Source organism: Galeopterus variegatus, unplaced genomic scaffold (genome assembly GCF_000696425.1).
Source record: "Galeopterus variegatus unplaced genomic scaffold, G_variegatus-3.0.2 Scaffold2230, whole genome shotgun sequence".
NCBI classification, from domain to species: domain Eukaryota; kingdom Metazoa; phylum Chordata; class Mammalia; order Dermoptera; family Cynocephalidae; genus Galeopterus; species Galeopterus variegatus.
The window spans coordinates 51,052-69,141 of NW_007728341.1; the positions used below are offsets into that span (position 1 = coordinate 51,052).

Genomic DNA, 18,090 nt, shown 5'->3' on the forward strand with positions numbered 1-18,090 from the left:
TTTTTTTTTTTTTTTAATTTTGAGGCTAGCCTGTGTGGGGATCTGAACCCATGACCTTGGGGTTATAAGGCTGAGCTCTAACATAGAACTTATTCAGATATTACAGTTATACATGCACTCATTGATGTTACAGTCTAATTTCACAAGTGATATCCTATTGTTTCTGACTCATTCTGTTCACCAGAACAGTCACTAAATCCAGTTAGCAATTGAGGGAGGGGATAAAGGAGGGATGGGAACACCAGGAGGCGGGAACACTAGGAGGCAGGTCCACCAGGGCCATTTTAGAGGCCGACAACCATAGTTGTGAAATTTTTCCTCTATGTTTTAGAAATTTTATAGTTTTAGCTTTTGTGTTTTGGTCTGTGATTCATTTTGAGTTAATATTTCTTATTGGATTGCAGGTCAGAGAAGAATATTAATTTCAATATTCTGTATTTTATTAAAGCTGCCAGGTAGGATCTCAATATAATAATGATCACAGTCTTGTAATTTTCATGCTGGTGAAACCAACTAGAAGGGACTTCTTAAATTTTTGCATGATTTAATACATGCCCAATTTAAAAAGTCAGATAGCACTGTATGAATTCTAGATTAGAAGAAAATATACCTTATTTTAAATATACCCTATTTTTTTAGGTCTTTATAATCAGAACAATTATTTTCCAATGGAAATGGTATTAAAAGAGAAAGCGTAAACTATATCAAAGATCACACTGAAAAATACTTTTCTTGCCATTTTAGGCAGTGGGTCCTCTCCGAGGAGCCCCAGTTTTGTTGGGGGCTCGCCTGGGCGGTAGCTTTCCTGGGCAGAAGAACCGCTGCAGAAGCCAGGCATGCCCAGCAGAGTGGGAAACGAGTTCCAGAGCTGGGACACCGGCTTGAAATACTAGAGCTGGAATCCTCGGGTACAGCTCGTGCTCCTCCTCCAGGGAACTGTGAGCCCACGAGGCTCAGGGTGCGCAGGCGGCGTCTCCGGCACCTAAGGAGCAGTTAGGCTCCCTTCCCTTCCAATCTCTGCTTTTCTTTTTCTTGCTTTCTGCTCTTAGCCATTTCTTATCTTTTTTTGCCTTCTTTCTGAGATTCTGCACCTTTATCTACTTCTCTTACCCCTGCGGTTCTGATGACGAGGACTATAATTCAAAGTTGTGGCTTCGTTCCCTCGTTCTTGGGCAGCAGAGCTTTTCCGTGACTCTTCCTGGGATGCCGTTGACTCCGTCTGCTCATTTTGTAGTCAGGGACTGTTTCATCCAGTCCCTACCGGAAGAGGTTACTTCGAAAGTTCGTGGCAAAATAGAATTAAAAGGTAGTGCGACTCTTGCCCTGAGCTTCCTGGAAGCTCCCGCGGCTGCTGCTTTGTGCTGCACGTTGTTGTCACGGCGGATCCTCCTGCCGTCTCTTGCCTTTGCACCCTGTTAATGAGGCGCAGGTGATTTCCTGTCGGACCTGAAACGTTTGCAGAATCAAAGGCTGGGAGGAGGCAGAGCAAAGCGTTCCCCGGAGGAAGCAGTCTTATGACCCTGCTTCTGACCTGTTTTGCACCAGTGCTATACCAGGAGGGACAGCCGAGCCAGCCGGGATCCCCCACCTCATGTCTGGACCTTGATGTTCATTTCCTCGTTCTCTTTTCCAGGCTCTTCTTGCTCGTGCTGAGCCCACAGGTGTTTCTTACAGAAGTTTGTAGTCGGAACTCTATGCCGCGTTTTTATTCAGGGAAGGAACAGGAAGAGAAGAGCGTCATCCCCTAGGAATCTGGCTCTGGAGAAACGTGAGTCCGATTTGTCTGTTGTTGTTGTCGTTGTTAGTGTTTTTTTGGCATTTAGTTGCTATATGTTCGCTATCAGTTAGCTATCAAGACAAATTGTCTGCTGTAATTTATGTGGCATGCATAAAATCTCAGGTTCCCAGAATAGGCTGTCTTTTTAAATCATTGAATTGATATATTTTAAGTGCATTGGCCAGGGACCCTAGCCCGGGTTACAGGAGGCTCTTTGGCTCTCCCTGGATTCAGAAACTTTTTGGAATCCGTTGTGCACTGTTTCAGTGCCCTGGGGGCCTGAACAGACTCACCCCTACTCCAGTCAATGCCAGTGAGCTTTGTTCTCTGAGCTGTGCGTGGCCTGCACAACCTTGTGCTGGCTTGTATGTCTGTACGCAGGTGAGGGTGAGAGGTCAATCCTAACAAAAGGTGACAGAGGTAAGATATGTAGATAGAGAAGTTGTGAGAGAGTGTGTGGTCAAGGAGGTTTTTTCCTCTTATCAAAAATCAGATCTCCTAAGACTGGCCTTGAAGGAAAACCTGTTTCTGTTCTGGAACTAGAGGTGAGAAGGGCTTGTCAGCAGTGCCTTCTTTATCAGCTGGCTATTTGCTTGCCCGGCAGACCAGCTGGGGGCCAGCAGGGAGGAGTCCTGTTCTGAGCTGCAGGAGGCGGTGGTCAGGCCTGGGACTGGAGCTTCCATGTCTGAGCATAGACCCTCCCCTCTGGGATTCTTCCACCCCAGTCCTGTCCCCTCCGTCTGCCCAAGAGACAGATGTGAAGGATCCAGAGTCCATTCCCGCAATAATTTTTCTTTGTGTAAAATTCTAATGTACACAATTTATTTCAAAGCAACTGAACTTACTCAGCAGATGTCTTCCCCCCATACCTATGAGAATTTTGAACATGCGTGAATTGTGAAGTCGCTCCTGGTGGAGACAGGGAAGAGGGAATCAAAGGGAAAGAGGAGGAAGAGCATCTCACCGCGTGGGTTGGAAAGGGCTAAGGAAGGGAGGCCGTTGCTCTGCTGTAACCCGAGGCCCGGATTGGTGCAGACCCTGGCAGGAGCATCTTACTGGCAGAGGGCAGAGTCAAGGTCATGTAATCCAGCTTGGTCTGCTAGGGAGGGCATGGGGAAAGAATCAGCTTTCCAAGTAAAGTCACTGTAAGGTTTGTTTCAAACATCCTATTTTCTCTGTTTTTGGGTCTACATTGCAACCTAGGAGGCAGGTGTCAAGAATTCAAGTCATAAGACAGGACTAGTGTTCAGCTGGAGACATGGGAATCAGCTCTTGCTTCATTTGAGGAAATGGTCTTGTTGAAGCTATTGCTGGTATCAGTGGTTGCTCAAATGTGAGCAATAATTATTTGATCATCTCAACAAGACTGGGAACCTCTTGAAGACGGTGCCTATTCTGCCTCTCTCAGGTTTCATGCCAGGACCTGAGTACTGGCTTTGTCTTCATATGAGCCTGGAGGCTTTGGGTGCCCATCAGTCATCTCAGGAGTGGTGCCCATCCCTGGTTACGCTGTGTTGCCTCATGCACAGTCTAACGTGTTCCTTAGCCCATCCCACCGATCTCACTTCAGCTCCTCTTCCATCACTGTCTGTTCTGGCTCCTCTCCACTCTCCTAGGGCACATTCCCCATGTCAGTGCAGTTGCACTGTGTCAACCGCTTCTGCTCTGCTGATAGCCCGGCTCCCTTCTAGGCTTTTATGGTGAGCCTGCCTGGCCTTGTAGTATGAGTGAGGTTGATTCCCACTGGACCAGAGCCAGATGGGTGGTTTCCGAGCCACAGAGAGAGTAGGATATGGAGCTCCCTGGTGTTCCCTGGTGCAGTGGGAACTTGACTGTTTATGAAAACTGTTTCTGTGCTGGTCTCTCACTGACTTAGTGAATCATCACCCATTATGTTGTCCAGCTAGCAGAACTTTGGTCTGAAGTTCTGACAAAAATCTTTGACATTTCTTGGTATTCCTTAGGTTCTTATCAGTGCTTAACTTTATTTAGTTCTGCTTGATTTTTGCACCTCTTCTGTGTTGTCTCTGCATTTTATTTATTTATTTTTTGGTGGCTGGCTGGCACAGGGATCTGAACCCTTCACCTTGGTGTTATCAGCATGTCTCTGCATTTTAGAGTTGTTTTATTTATTTTTAAAAATTTTAACATTTACTTTTACATATTTGTGAGGTACTGTGTGTTGTTTCAATACATGCATACACTGATTCACTTAGTGTAGATAGCATAGTTTTGTACTTGTTAGTTTTAGTTTTTTAACCATTGCTTAGCTCTGTGACCTTGGGTAAAGCTAATAGAGATATATCTTCTTTATACCTCTATTATTTAATCTGAAATGGACATGTTAATATCATTACTGCAGATTGTTTTATTGAGAATAATCTGTTCGATTCCTTGTTGGGTTCTCAATAACTGATTAGATTCAACTGTATTTAATTCATGAAACATTTCCCCAACACCTACTGGGTGCTGGATGCAGAGAAAGAAAGATAATTCATTCAGTCAGGGGCCCTGCCCTGAAGGGGCTCACATTCTAGGAGAGGAGTAGGAGTGATTAAATAATTAATTCTCTGGGTGGAGGAAATAGTATAGTGCAGGGAGGGTCATTTGATCTGCGCCTTGAAGAATAAGTAGGAATTTCTCCATGACATGGGGATGTGTTGATTCCAGGCAGAGGGAACAACATTTGCAAAGGTGCAAAGGAGTAAAAAAACATCATGTATAACGGAACAAGTCCTTTATATTCCTTGAGCGTAAAGGGTGTGTGTATATTTGTGGAGGGAGAAGAGCAGTGGGGAGTAGGATAGGTGAAATAGATAGGAGCCAAATCATTCAGGGCATAAATGAATTGAAAAACAGAGACATTATACTAATTTACGTGCTAATGATGGGGAGTGGATTAGCAAGGGCATCATCACAAGGTCTGATATGATTAAGTCTTAATTTGATTTGATTCTAGAATAGTTTGTGACTACTCAGCAGTCAAACCCATAACAGGCAGGTACAGTAGTACAGTTAAGATTAAAATGTAAATGACCATGTTTAAAAAAAAAGTTTTTACTTTTTAGAAATATATACCAAAATATTTTTGGATGAAATGGTATGATTTGCTTTGAGATAAGGAGGGAAGGTGGAAGTGCACGGGGCAGTTGGCGAGGCAAGATTAGCTATGATTGTTAAAGCACGGTGATGAATCTGCGGCAGGCTCATGTGTTCATTCTCTTTATTTTTGTATGTATTTGAAATTTTCCACAATAAAAAGTTAAAAAAATGGCTAGTGTGGATATGTAACTATGCTATTCACATTTATATCATTTTGTTTATTTAATCCTCAGAAATTAATTACAGGTGTACAGGAAGTATTGTGGAGGTTCTTGGGGGGTGTTTCTAGCTGAGGGAAATAGTGAAGACGGCATCTGAGCTTTATTCATTCACTTAATTTGGCAAATGTTACTGAGCCCTACTGTGTACCAGGTGCTGTTCTCAGTTGTAAGGATCCAGCAGTGAATGAAGCCAATGAAGGTCCCTAGTCTTGTGAAACTCAATCCTAGTGAGGATGGATAAACAGTTGATGGCAGATGTTACAGACAGCAGAAAGAGCAGGGCATCCTGAGGGAGATGTGTGATATTGGGGGTGAGGACAGCGGGTGATGGCTGCAGTGACAGACAGGGGGTCAGGGTGGCTTGTTGAGAAAGGTAAACTCTCGGAAACGAGGGAGTTGGCCAGGAGGATATCAGGTGAAGAGCCTTCCCAGCCCAGGGCTCAGCTAGAGTGAGGCCCCAAGTGGGGAGTCTGCTGGGGCGTCTGCAGAGCTGCAGCAGGAGGGGCTGGCGGTGGTGCGGGGCAGGTGCAGGATTGGATCTCATCAGCCCTTGGGAGAACTTTGGCTTTTACTTTTAGTAAAATGAGGAGCCATTGGAGGGTTTTGAGCCAGAGGAGTGACACAATCTGATTATGGCTTCCAGTGATTACTCTGGCTGTTATGTGGGAAAAAAACGCTAGGTTGGGGGACATTTTAGGAGGCTATTGGTGCAAGAGACGTTGGTGACTCAAACTGGAACAATAGTGAATGGATGAGAAGTGGTCAGATTTTGGTTAGATTTTAAAGGTAGAACCCATAGAATTTCCTGAAAGATCATCTGTGGTGTGCAGGAGAAAGCAGGGTGAAGAATGGGATGGCTGTGGAGGGAGGGAAGGAAGGAAGACAGCCAGCATGGCAGCTTTTGGGGGGAGGGAAGATCGGGAGTTCAGTTTCAGATATGTGAAGTTTGGGGTGTTCATTTGCTAAACATTGAAGCGGAGGTCAGGTAGGTAGTGGAGTTTAGAGTTTGGGAAGGAGAACTGAGCTGCAGGTGTACATTTGGCAGTCGCAGCCGTGGAGATGGCAGGTAAAGCCGTGAGCCAGGGGCGACCTTCATGGCACAGAGGGAGCCTGCGGCAGAGGAGCCAGCCTCAGGAAGGTAGGAGATGAGTGGCAGCAGGCGTGGTTGGTATTCATGTACTTTTCATAAACTTCATTCACATTTAGGTTGATAATGTTAGTGCCTAGCACAAAATTCTAATCTAACTGGATTTATTAATTACCCTCTCTTTCCCCTTGTTAGTGGGTCTCCAGGGAACTCATGTCTCCTGTTTGGAGTACTCTCTTGGAAGGGCTCAAAACGGGTCAGCAATTTCTTTCTGTAAAGGGCCGGATCGTAAATATTTCAGGCTTTACAGGCCATTTGTCTCAGCTGTTGGAGGCACAAGCAGCTGTAGACACACAGACAGATGAACATGCTGTGTTCCGATAGAGATTCGTTTATGGACACTGAAATGTGGATTTCATGTAATTTTTTAAAATTTTAATTTAATTTTTGGTGGTTGCCCAGTACAGGGATCAAACCCTGGATCTTCGTGTTAACAGCACATGTTCTAACCAACTAAGCTAACAGGCCGCTCTGAATTTCATGTAATTTTTACATGTCACAAAATATTATTCACCTATTGATTTTTTTTTTTCAGCTGTTTAAAATGTAAAAATCATTCTTACCTTGCAGGCCATACAAAAACAGGTGGCAGGCTGGATTTGGCCTACAGGCCATAGCTTGTCGAGGCCTGGCTTAAAAGATTTTATTTTCCCCTGGGTCAATTTTGAACTGGATTATTCTGCCAAATGCTTTGGTTAGAAATCAGTTATGAAGTGGGGTGGCCAGTTCCTTTGAGTCTGTTTTCAGCCACAATCTATTCTAAATATAGGTTATTTGCATCATCTGTGTGGCCTTGTATAGGACATATTAGTCTCTTTGATGGGAGGCTGGTCTAGGCAGTCTAGGATTTCTTTTACCCTAATTCTAGTCCAATGATTTTCTTAAAAAGTAAAAGAAAAGGGCCGAGCCCGTGGCGCACTCTGGAGAGTGCGGCGCTGGGAGTGCAGCAGCGCTCCTGCCGCGGGTTCGGATCCTATATAGGGATGACCGGTGCGCTCACAGTGCTCACTGGCTGAGCGCGGTGCGGCCGGGCTCAAAAACGACAAAAAATAAATAAATAAATAAAAGAAAAAACAAACAAAAAAAACCGAAGAAAAAAAATCCTTTTTGTTTTTTATTTTTTATTTATTTATTTATTTATTTTTTTGTCTTTTTCCGTGTCCGGCAACGGATCGCAACCCTCAGTGTCGCCCCCGTACCGGACCGGGACCGGCAACAGAATCGCAACCCTCGGCGTCGCCCCTGCGCCTCGCTCAGCCAGTGAGCGGGAACCGGTCTGTATGTGGGATCCGAACCCTCGGCGGGAGCGCCGCCGCACTTCCCAAGCAGCGCACTAGCGCAGTGCGCCACCGGGCCGGCCCCTTTTTGTTTTTTAATTGAAACATAATTGATTATACATGTTTTTGGGGGATACAGCATTGACTGCCATCACCTGTGCACAGCATGTGTTGATCAAATCAATATCATTAGCATATTCATTACCAGAAATCATGATTATTCTTTATGCCCCTTCCCCAATCTCTCCCCAACCCCAAAACTCCTTTTGAAACTTTCCTTGTCAGCGTCTGCAGCGGCGTGCCTGCCAGCGTTTCCTCCTGAGACCTCTCCTCTTCATTCTCCTTCCAGGCTCGTGCCTGAAAGGCAGCATTCCTGTGCACTGTCCTTTCTCCTTCTTTTCTCCTGCTTTCCACCCTCCCTGGGGACTTTAATCAGGCCACGTCTTCAGATGCCACCTCTGCATTGGTGACTAGTAAATGGGGATACATTTAGCTATGACGTTTAGCTCTGACTTTTCTTTTGAGGCTTAAAGCCCTTCAAAGTTTTCCATTACCTAGAAGTTAAAATCCACCCTCCTTCGCCCGGTAGAGGCCCCTCTTGGTCTGGCTCCTTGCGCACTCGTGAGCCGCTTGTTCTTTTTCCGTGTCTTCCCTGTGCTCTTCCCTCTGCTACTGCAACCCCTCGTAATCTCTGCCTTCCTACACTGCTACTCCCAGCACCCACCAAATTGATGCCCTGCCCTTCGAGAACCCACTCAGAGGGCCGCTGACTGCCAGGGTTCAGCGCAGGTTCATGTGCCTGCTGGACGCACAGAGAAGGTGAAACATCCGCTCGCTCTGTGTCCTATGCACATCTCTGCTTCAGTGCTTGCTTGTTGCTATAATTATGAGGTCAAAAACAGTTGCGTATTGGTTCAACATCGACTATATTTACAAGTTGGTACCTTCACTAGACTGAGCTCCTGAAGGCAGAGTTTGGGTCCCCACATGGTTTTGCAACCCCAGGGCTTGACATTTAGAGGGTGCTGAGTATGTGTTAAGAAATGAATGAGTCCATGCTTATGGGGGCTACACTAACTTTGATACAGATCAAAGTAGGTGGGCTTCAGTAGGCGATGTTGAACCTTTATATGATTATATTTTATGTCTTTAAATACATTTATCTTTTTCTCTTTTAGGAGGAAAATTCTTTCAAGGATGGTCTCCCACTCCGAGTTGAGGAAACTTTTCTGCTCGGCTGATGCGGTGTGTTTTGATGTTGACAGCACAGTCATCAGAGAAGAAGGCATCGATGAGCTGGCCAGGCTCTGTGGAGTTGAGGACGCTGTGGCAGAAATGTAGGATCGGTTTTTATTCACTTTAGGAAATGATAGAAAATTTCAAAAGAAAGCAACAGTTTTGGATAAAATGTTAAGACTAGAGCCACCTTCCTGGATTTTGCTCCCTGGCTATGAAACATGGGCACCAGGCTTTTTCTTCCATTACTTAGAGCTGAATTTGGTTATGTGCATTGTCCATTCATCCACTTATATAAATATTTATGGCAAACAAACAAACAAAAACAACCAGTTGCCTCTGGCAAACAAATATGGATAAGACATGCTCTTAGCTTGATCAGGGGAATGAGGACTATAACTAATCAAAGAAGACGGCCTGGGGGTCCTCTGAGTGCCCAGCACTTTGCGTCATAGTTGAAACTATGGCCATGCTGGTTCACTGGAAAGGCTGGTTCTGTTCAGAGTCTCTCGGTGGATCCTGGGTCAGAGTTCCTCCTTCCCTCCTGTGCTCTCTGCTCTGCCGCAGGCTCCAGATCAAGGGCCGTTTTGTTTCAGCTGTGTTTGATGCGAGAGTGTCCAACCTTTGGTTTCTTTCTTGGTTTACAAAAGCTCCCAAGGAAGGTACCTATGGTTTTCTCAGATCACTGGATGTTGTATTTGTGAATATAAAGCACATGGCCCCCAAATATTAAGTGATTCTCAAGCAAACCTTGGATAGTTTATTCCCAGGCCTTGCTCCTGTAGCAACACAGCCCCTGTGCTGTCCGGTGGGGCTCCTGGCAGCACCTCGTTGTGGTGGATGCTGCTGGGCCCCGCGGCAGTCAGGCCTGATCCTGCCTCTCCCTCCTAGGACACAGCGAGCCATGGGCGGGGCAGTGCCCTTCAGAGCTGCTCTCACAGAGCGCTTAGCGCTGATCCAGCCCTCCAGGGAGCAGGTGCAAAGGCTCATAGCAGAGCGCCCCCCACACCTGACTCCTGGCATAAGGTAAGAGCAGCCCGGGTCTGGGTGCACCGTCTCCCCATCAGCACCTGTGTTTGGGGGACACATCCTCCTGAGAGCATCTAACTATTGATGAAGAGGAGGGGAGGCCAGGAAAGGTGAATAAAAGAAAAGAACCACAGCAATTCCATTTTTTGGAACTTATTTGACTTGTTTTCTTCTAGACCAAGAAGCTGACCCTTCATTAGAATTTACTGCTTGACAAACAGACAACATTATTTAGAGAAATCCTGGGAAGACAAAACATGTCAATCTGTTAAACATATGAGAATTACTTACGAATTGAATAGCCTAGGTGAGAGTAGCCATGAATACCATAAAAGACCTGAGAAACCATTATTCAATGTGTCATAGGCAATTGTCCATCCCATCTTCTGACAGTGTTTGGAGTCTGTTTATTGCTTAGAATTTCCTGAACTTGTGCTATAAAACCTCCTTGACTTTTCTGCTTGTGGTGCAGGCTTGCTTCTCACATTCAGAGGCGGTCTCCCCAGTTTGCAAATCTAAATAAAAGCCTCATTTAAATTTACTTACAGACTGAAGTGTTGGCTTGACTTCAGAGCTCCCCTCTTTTTTGTTGTTTTTGGGTTTTTTTGCTTGTTTGGATGGTTCTCCGGTCCTGCCTGTGTCTGACCTCCTGCTGTACTCCGGGAGAGCCCAACCTTGCCTTGTGTTTCTCCATCCTGTGTTTATCTGGGTCCATGCACAGAATAGAATGATTTGTGGAATGGTGTCCTAGAGCAGTCAAACACCAGCCGTTAATTTGTACGTGCATTTAGAGAAACATACCAAACGTTAATTCCCAGGCAATATTCCATGTTAGATGTACCTCAGGCAAATGCATTCAGGAGAAAAAATATATTTTAGTGTCCTTGTCAGGTTTCATTTTTTCTCTTTTGTATTAATCATTGTTTTGTATTTTATACTTTTTATTTTTGCAGGGAGCTGGTGAGTCGACTACAAGAGCGAAATGTTCAAGTTTTCCTAATATCTGGTGGCTTTAGGAGCATTGTAGAGCATGTGGCTTCAAAGCTCAATATCCCAGCAACCAATGTATTTGCCAATAGGCTGAAATTCTACTTTAATGGTAAGACTTGAATGGTAATGTGCTTCCTTTCTTATCAGTTCTGTTATTCAATATTCTAGGTAATGTTTATTGGAATATAATGTGAGTAGGGTGGAGTCAGTTAAATATCGAGATGAACAATTCTCTTGACTGATGTCTTTTGCTCTTTGGTAGCCTTTGCTCTGCAAAATAGGTCATCATCTGTCGCCACGTTAGTATCTATAACATAACCTATCTGTATACAAATGTCTGCATTTAGTAAAATGTTAATTCCTATGTAGCCCACATGACTTATTTTGTTATGTGTTATATTTCAATTTTATGAGAGCTCTTATACATTTGAAGCAATTTAGATTCAGGAAGGAGAGTTTCGTTAATGATTACTGTACTAAGGATGCTCTTGGGGAAGGCTCCTGGCCCCTCTGGATGTCAGGGAGCCTCAGGTATAGTTTTACATCATCTCGAGAGTTATATCAGGGGGTGGCTGATATATTTAAATCCAAGTAATATTTTAAAATTTTAAATGTGTTAATAGAACACTTTTGAAGGGTCTGTAGATAGAGATCATTGTAAAAAGAAGTGAACGAGTGTGGTAATTACTCTAACAATAGAAATAATTGATTGAAAATAAGATGGCATTTACTCTTAAGTGAAATTATATATTAACATTTTAAATTTAATGTATTACTATTTAGGGTGTTTTGCCATTTTAACAAATTTTGAGAACTACTACAAGCTTGGAGGATACAACTAACTCACCCCAAGGGGTTTATGACCTAATAGAACCACCTCTACAAGAGGTATTTGTAATTCAGAGGCAAAGCTTGTTTATTCCTGTTCCGAGGAGCAGGTATGCAATTCCAGGCTGTGTGACTTTACTGAGGGCCATTTTTAGCCTTCTCTGTAACTGAGAGTGTATCATCTATGCAAAAAAGCTGGCCCTGCTAATATGCTTCTGTGGATCTTTACCAACTGTTTTCATTCCTGTTGTAAGGTGAATATGCAGGTTTTGATGAGACGCAACCAACAGCCGAATCTGGTGGGAAAGGAAAAGTTATTAAACTTTTAAAGGAAAAATTTCATTTTAAGAAAATAGTCATGATTGGAGATGGAGCTACCGACATGGAAGCCTGCCCTCCTGCTGTATGTATTAAGAATACTAATTTTTTTTCAGGTTATACTTCTGTTTTAGACATCTGATTTAGAACTATATAAGATTTACAACAGGAGTTAAACAAAAACAGCTGTGTCATTAAAAAAAAAAAAAAAAAAAAATTCAGGGCCGGCCCAGTGGCGCACTGGAGAGTGTGCTGCTTGTGAGTGCAGCGGCGCTCCCGCCGAGGGTTCGGATCCCATGTGGAGACCGGTTCCCGCTCACTGGCTGAGTGCGGTGTGGGCGCAACACCAAGGGTTGCGATCCCGTTACCGGCCAGTAAAAAAGACAAAAAGGAAAAAAAAAACCAATTCAATCTTGTTATGTCAATTAACCTTTTGCAAACCCAAGAAACATTATGAATAAGGAACTAAAAATCTTTTAAAACTTTTTTTTTTTTTTTTTTTCCTTTTTTTGTCTTTTTCCGTGTCCGGCAACGGATCGCAACCCTCAGTGTCGCACCCGCACCGGACCAGGACCGGCAACGGGATCACAACCCTCGTTGTTGCTCCCACGCCTCGCTCAGCCAGTGAGCAGGAACCGGTCTGTATGTGGGATCCAAACCCTCGGTGGGAGCGCCACCACGCTCCCAAGCGGCGCACTGTAGCAGTGCGCCACCGGGCCGGCCCAATCTTTTAGAACTTTTAATGACCAGTTGTCCCTGTAATATGGCCACCACCTTTTAGCGCAAGTGTGTCCTCAATAAGGTTTGGCTTTATTTCCCCAAATAATACCATCAACAACTCTTACAACTATAACCAAGATTTTTTTTTTTCTTTTGACAGCTGGCTGGTGCAGGCAACCAAACCCTTGACCTTGGTGTTACAAGATCCCGCTCTAACCATCGAGCTAACCGGCCAGCCTTATGACCAAGATTTTAATGTCATTTTATACTTCATGTACTATTTCCTCATACATTATCTCATTTGGTTCCCATAACAACCCTATGAAGTAAAATATTATCTTCTTTTTACCGATGGGGGGACTGAGGCTCATGGAGGTTGCATAACTCACCTGTATCAAACTGTGTTTATTTTTCTGATTTATTGTTATTTTCTGAGACCAGCAGGGGTTTTATTTCTGAGCGTTTTAAACCCAATGCAGGAAGCAATGCTATACAGCGAGTGTCTTAAGTATCAAATGTGGACATTTCACATATGGCTTTGCCTTTGTCCTGTCATCTAACTTAAGGAAAACCGAACCAAAAATATAGTGCTGAACTTTCTATCACCCAGTGTCCTGAGAGGTAAAAATAGTTGCTGTCTTTGTAAGTGATTAATCAAAAATGTTTAAAGAGGGTCTGGCTGGTTAGCTTTCTTGGTTGGAGTGTGGTGTTGGTAACACCAAGGTCCAGAGTTTGGATCTGTGTACTGGCCGGCACCCGAAAAATGGTTAAAGAATCTTTTTGGATCCTTTTAATATTACTTGAGTCAGTTCAACATAACATGAGCTTGGATGCTTTATAACCAGTGCTGGGGTTGACTGAGTGATGACCGTGCGGCTAGTTTGATGAGGAATACATAGAAATGAGATACAGAGTTCTCTCAGGGATCCCCAATCTTATTGTTAAGAAATGACAAATGATAAATTCCAGATGGCTCTACCAGTCAAAGGTGGCAGTCTGACCTTAGAGAAAGTGATGTGCACGCAGGTGTGCAGCTCTGCAGCTGGTCAGAGGGTCTGTGACCTGAAGGAAGGTTAGCAGCCCCCAGTGCAAGCCTGCAGCACTTGGGGGAGGAAGTTTCCAGACAGGGGAGCAGCTGAGCAGAGTGGGGATGTGCCAGGCACGATCCTGGCTGATGGGCAAGATGGGGTAGTAGGCTTCCCTTCAGCAAGTCCCAGAGGCCCATGTGCTAGGCAGTGCGTTGAGTGTTATCTTTAGGTCATGGGAAGCCCTTGAAGGCTTGTGGCCAGAGAAGGAAGAGTCAGTGTGTTAAGACGGCTGATTTGGTGCCGGCTGATTTGGTGCCGGCTTGTGACAGGATTGCCACGGAGGCAGATCAGTTAGGAGAATAAATTCAAGATAAGAATCTAGATCTCTTTTTTCCCTTGTGTGACATGATAATAAAAGTGGAGGGCAAGGTTGAGTGAGAGAATTTTGTACTTACAAATTAGTGTATATTATGTCCGTATCCTGGCAGAAGAAGAGAAAGTACCATTTTAAAAGAACATTGACTAAAAGAAAGTACTACTTAGGACTAATGAAACAATGTGACTATAAACAGTAACAGAAATTGGGGTTGTCATCTCCTTTAGCCCGGAGTCACAAAACCCAGACCATGTTTTGCACACGTGCTGCGACTGGGGAAGGAGCCACTGCGTCGGCAGCCACTGTGGCCTCCCTGGGAAGGAGGTGCCAGTCTTGTCCCGAGCACCACACTGTGGCTTCCTTTGACCTTCCCTTCCCTCACGTGGCATGGATAGGACTGCCATCCACTATAGAACTCAAGCATTTACCACCTTACTACCTGATGCAATTTTATCTTTGTAAGCATGTGTCTTGGTTTTCAAAAGGGCGAGGACCACATCTTACCCTTCTCCCAAAGCCCCCACCTCGCCCGGCTGAGTGGGTTGGAGCTCTGTGTCTGTGTGGGTGGGTGGGAGTGTGGCTGGGGCAGGTGGGGGGCACTGGGCTTCCTCATCCCAGCGAGCTCGGGAGGCACGCTGGGCAGGCGGGGCCCGCCTCTCTGCAGGAACAGTTTATTCTCTCAAGCAAGACTTCCCTGGGCTGCTGTGCCTTTTTTTTTTTTAACTGTGTCCCTTTTTTTTCCTTCTTAGGATGGTTTCATTGGATTTGGAGGAAATGTGATCAGGCAACAAGTAAAGGACAACGCCCAGTGGTATATCACTGATTTTGTAGAGCTTTTGCGAGAACTGGAAGAATAATATTGATTTTTATATGGCTTATAACAACTTCAGATTAATTTTTAAAAGTTATGGAGATTGATACTGTTTGCTTACAGTTGCCTCTTACAATAACTTGTTAAATAAAACTGGTAATGATTATTTGTACTCTCAAGTAAACTACAGTTAGGACTCCTAGAAGATTGCCTTTTTTTTTATTGTATTTCCTGTATTATGACCATCAATTACCTGGAGAGTTTTATAATCTGAATTCTTTATATGTATTCCTAGCTATATTTTATGTGAAGCCTTTTAAAGGTGGATAGTAAATTAAACACCTTCACTATTGGAAATATGGATTCAGTAGCCTTAATATTGATTTTCCCTTTGGTATATAAATCCAAGTTTTCTGTGTATCAGAACAGATTTGTGGAATTTTCAATTCTGCTTTTTATGTATTTCAGTGTCCAGTATTTCAGGTACTGTATAAGTGTTTTAAGTAGAAACAACCTCCAGGCAGGGAACAGAGTTGAGACTCTCCTTGGTCTGGGCACAATGTACCCCTCCCCCCATGAAGCACTGGGACAGAGGGGTATAACAATTAAACAAAAATACTGACCTTAAAAAATGGACATTTGAGGGCCAGCGCATGGCTCACTCGGGAGAGTGCGGTGCTGATAACACCAAGGCCACGGGTTCGGATCCCTATATAGGGATGGCCGGTTAGCTCACTTGGGAGAGCGTGGTGCTGACAACACCAAGTCAAACATTAAGATCCCCTTACCGCTCATCTTTAAAAACAAAACAAAAAAATTATCTGTTGTGTATCTGAACTTCGCATTTAACTGGGTGTCCTATATTATTATTTGCTAAATCTAGCAATGCTCAGTTTAGGGGCCTCTGGAAGCATACAGCTACCTGAGCTTCCTGGATATTTGAAAATCATGTGAAGTAAAAGAAATAAAAACAAGTTTTATTAATCACAAAGGAAGATCAGCATTTTTGCCCTAAGTGAATTAAGAACTAGCTCCTAACAGCATATATGAACCATTTCTTTTTTAAAGATGACTTGAAAGACCTGAAAGCCAGGTTAATGTTTTATTTTGAGCAGTACCAAGCAAGGGAAATTTCAGAACATGCTTTGAAAGTATGAGTGGAAAAAAGGAGGGGTGGGGGAAAGAGGGCTGGGAAGAGCGTGCAGTGAGCACTGCTGGATAATTAAGTAGAAAAAGGCCATAAGTTTTAATATTGGAAATTACTTGAAAAACATACAACTTAGCCAAATAGTAAAATCTGGCCAAATAATCAGGCAATTATTTAGCCAAATAAATCAGATGAATCAAATTTCCTTCAAAATCAGCATTTCTGTAGCAAGACATGAAATAGGTTCAGCAGCATGTAAATGAGATCACAAACAACGAGGCAGTTGTTTCACGATTGCGAACGCTGCCTGGCACCTCTCTTAGAAGCTGTTTTGTGGCATTTGTACATTCAGTGGTTCCCGGTGCGGGGCAGGACCAGACCTGCAAGTCTGTGAAGAAGCCCAGTGTGCACAAGCTGGGGCATGCCAGCGGGCCAGGGGAGGACTGACGAGCTGCCAGCCCTGTTGGTTCTAACAGCCTGGCTGTTGCGGCCTGCCATCCACAGGGCTGTGGCCTGAACCAAAGGTGGACACAGAGTCTGATCTGCCAAGAAATCATGATGCTCACATAGAACATTTTATACAATTAATTACACAGCCCCTCCTCTGGCTCACAGGCTGCCCAGCTCAGACTGCCTGAGAGCAGCACAGACAATCCCTTCTTTGTGGTGCACGGTGAGTATGAAATGACACAAGAGCTCTGCCAGCTGCAGTTCTGCATTTACTGGGGACAGCTGCAGAATGGTCTCCCAGGAGTGATGTGCGTGGGTTGCACCGGATGGACTCAGAAAGTGGTGGCAGGGTCACATGGCTTCTTGTCCCTGTGACACCACTCTGCTTTTGTAAACAGAAAAAGTTAAGAATTGGGATCAAAAGTTAAGAAGTTTCTCATGATGTTGAGTTGAAACAATAAAATTCCCTGAGTATATAGGAATGAACAAACCAGAGTGTTTTTCCTACACTCTTGCCTGGCAACAGTCAACACAGAAGACAGACTTCTGTGACCAAATGTGTGGGGGTTTCCCCACACCCCAAGCGGTTCTCCAGTGAACACCAGCGGGGTGTCCTCTAATTCAAATCTATCCTGATGCTATCTACCTGGAGACAGCGTCAGATCCCATAGGTTGAGGGCTCAGTCCCGAAGACCGCCCCTCACTTCAATGCCAGCTGAAAGTCCAGGTCTCTGGAACTTCTGACCAGACAGCTATAAATTGGGTTTCCCACAACCCCTCCCTGGGTTCAGTTAGTTTGCTGAGCAGCTCACAGAACTCAGGGAAACACATTGACAAGTTTATTATGAAGGACATCACAAAGGATACAGGTGAAGAGATGTGTAGGGCGAGGTATGGGGAAGGGGCATGGAGCTTCCATGCCCTCCCAGGACCCACTACCCTCCAGGAACCTCAGCCATCTGGAAGCTCCCCAAACCCTGTGCTTTTGGGTTTTCATGGAAGCTTCACTACATAGGCATGATTGAAACATGGACAACAATGTGGGAATGTGATTGGATAAAAAGGGTCTGACCTAACACTAACAGCCTGGGTGGAAACCGGGCAAGTCCTGTTTAAAATGTTCGGCTTCTTCTTGTCCTCTTCATGCAGTTTTCCTTCCTCCTGGGCATGGGGAAGGGCACCTCCTGAAATGTGGGTCTCGTCACATACCATCAGACAAGGTAGGTCAGAGACTTTCTTTATGGCCAGCTCCAAGACAGAAAGGTGAGGAGGAAGATTAGAGTCCTGCTTCATTACACAGGAGTGACTGACTAAATCACTGGCCCCTGGTGATCAGCATAACCTTCAGCCCCTCTCCCCTTCCTGGAAGTTGAAGGGTGGGGCTGAAAGTCCAAGCCCCCATCCTGGTGACCAGCCCCCTACCTGAAGCTACTTAGGGGCTGTCAACTCATTAGCATACAAAAAGGTATCACTTTAGAGATTCTAGGAGTTGTATTCCAGGAAACAGGGACAAAGACCAAATACATATTCCACAATATCACAGTCCCGCAAAGCTTTTATTTTTTTTTTGTCTTTTTCCGTGTCCGGCAACGGATCGCAACCCTCAGTGTCGCCCCCGCACCGGACCGGGACC

The 18,090-nt window shown here is 44.6% G+C and overlaps 1 protein-coding gene across 3 annotated transcripts in view; it reads left to right on the top strand.

The window, feature by feature from the left end:
* PSPH (phosphoserine phosphatase) overlaps positions 1–15,223 on the top strand; it is a 19,779-nt gene extending 4,556 nt beyond the window's left edge. Inside the window, exons 2-7 of one of the 3 annotated variants that reach the window (XM_008580989.1) lie at positions 1,634–1,768; positions 8,703–8,861; positions 9,652–9,786; positions 10,743–10,888; positions 11,862–12,010; positions 14,799–15,223. In XM_008580989.1, coding sequence (XP_008579211.1) covers positions 8,722–8,861; positions 9,652–9,786; positions 10,743–10,888; positions 11,862–12,010; positions 14,799–14,906 — 678 coding nt within the window. In that variant the 5' untranslated portion in view covers positions 1,634–1,768; positions 8,703–8,721 and the 3' untranslated portion in view covers positions 14,907–15,223. The remainder of the gene's footprint in view (positions 1–1,633; positions 1,769–8,702; positions 8,862–9,651; positions 9,787–10,742; positions 10,889–11,861; positions 12,011–14,798) is intronic. The other 2 variants (XM_008580991.1, XM_008580990.1) reach the window with 2 other exon arrangements.
* The last annotated feature ends 2,867 nt before the right edge of the window (positions 15,224–18,090 follow it).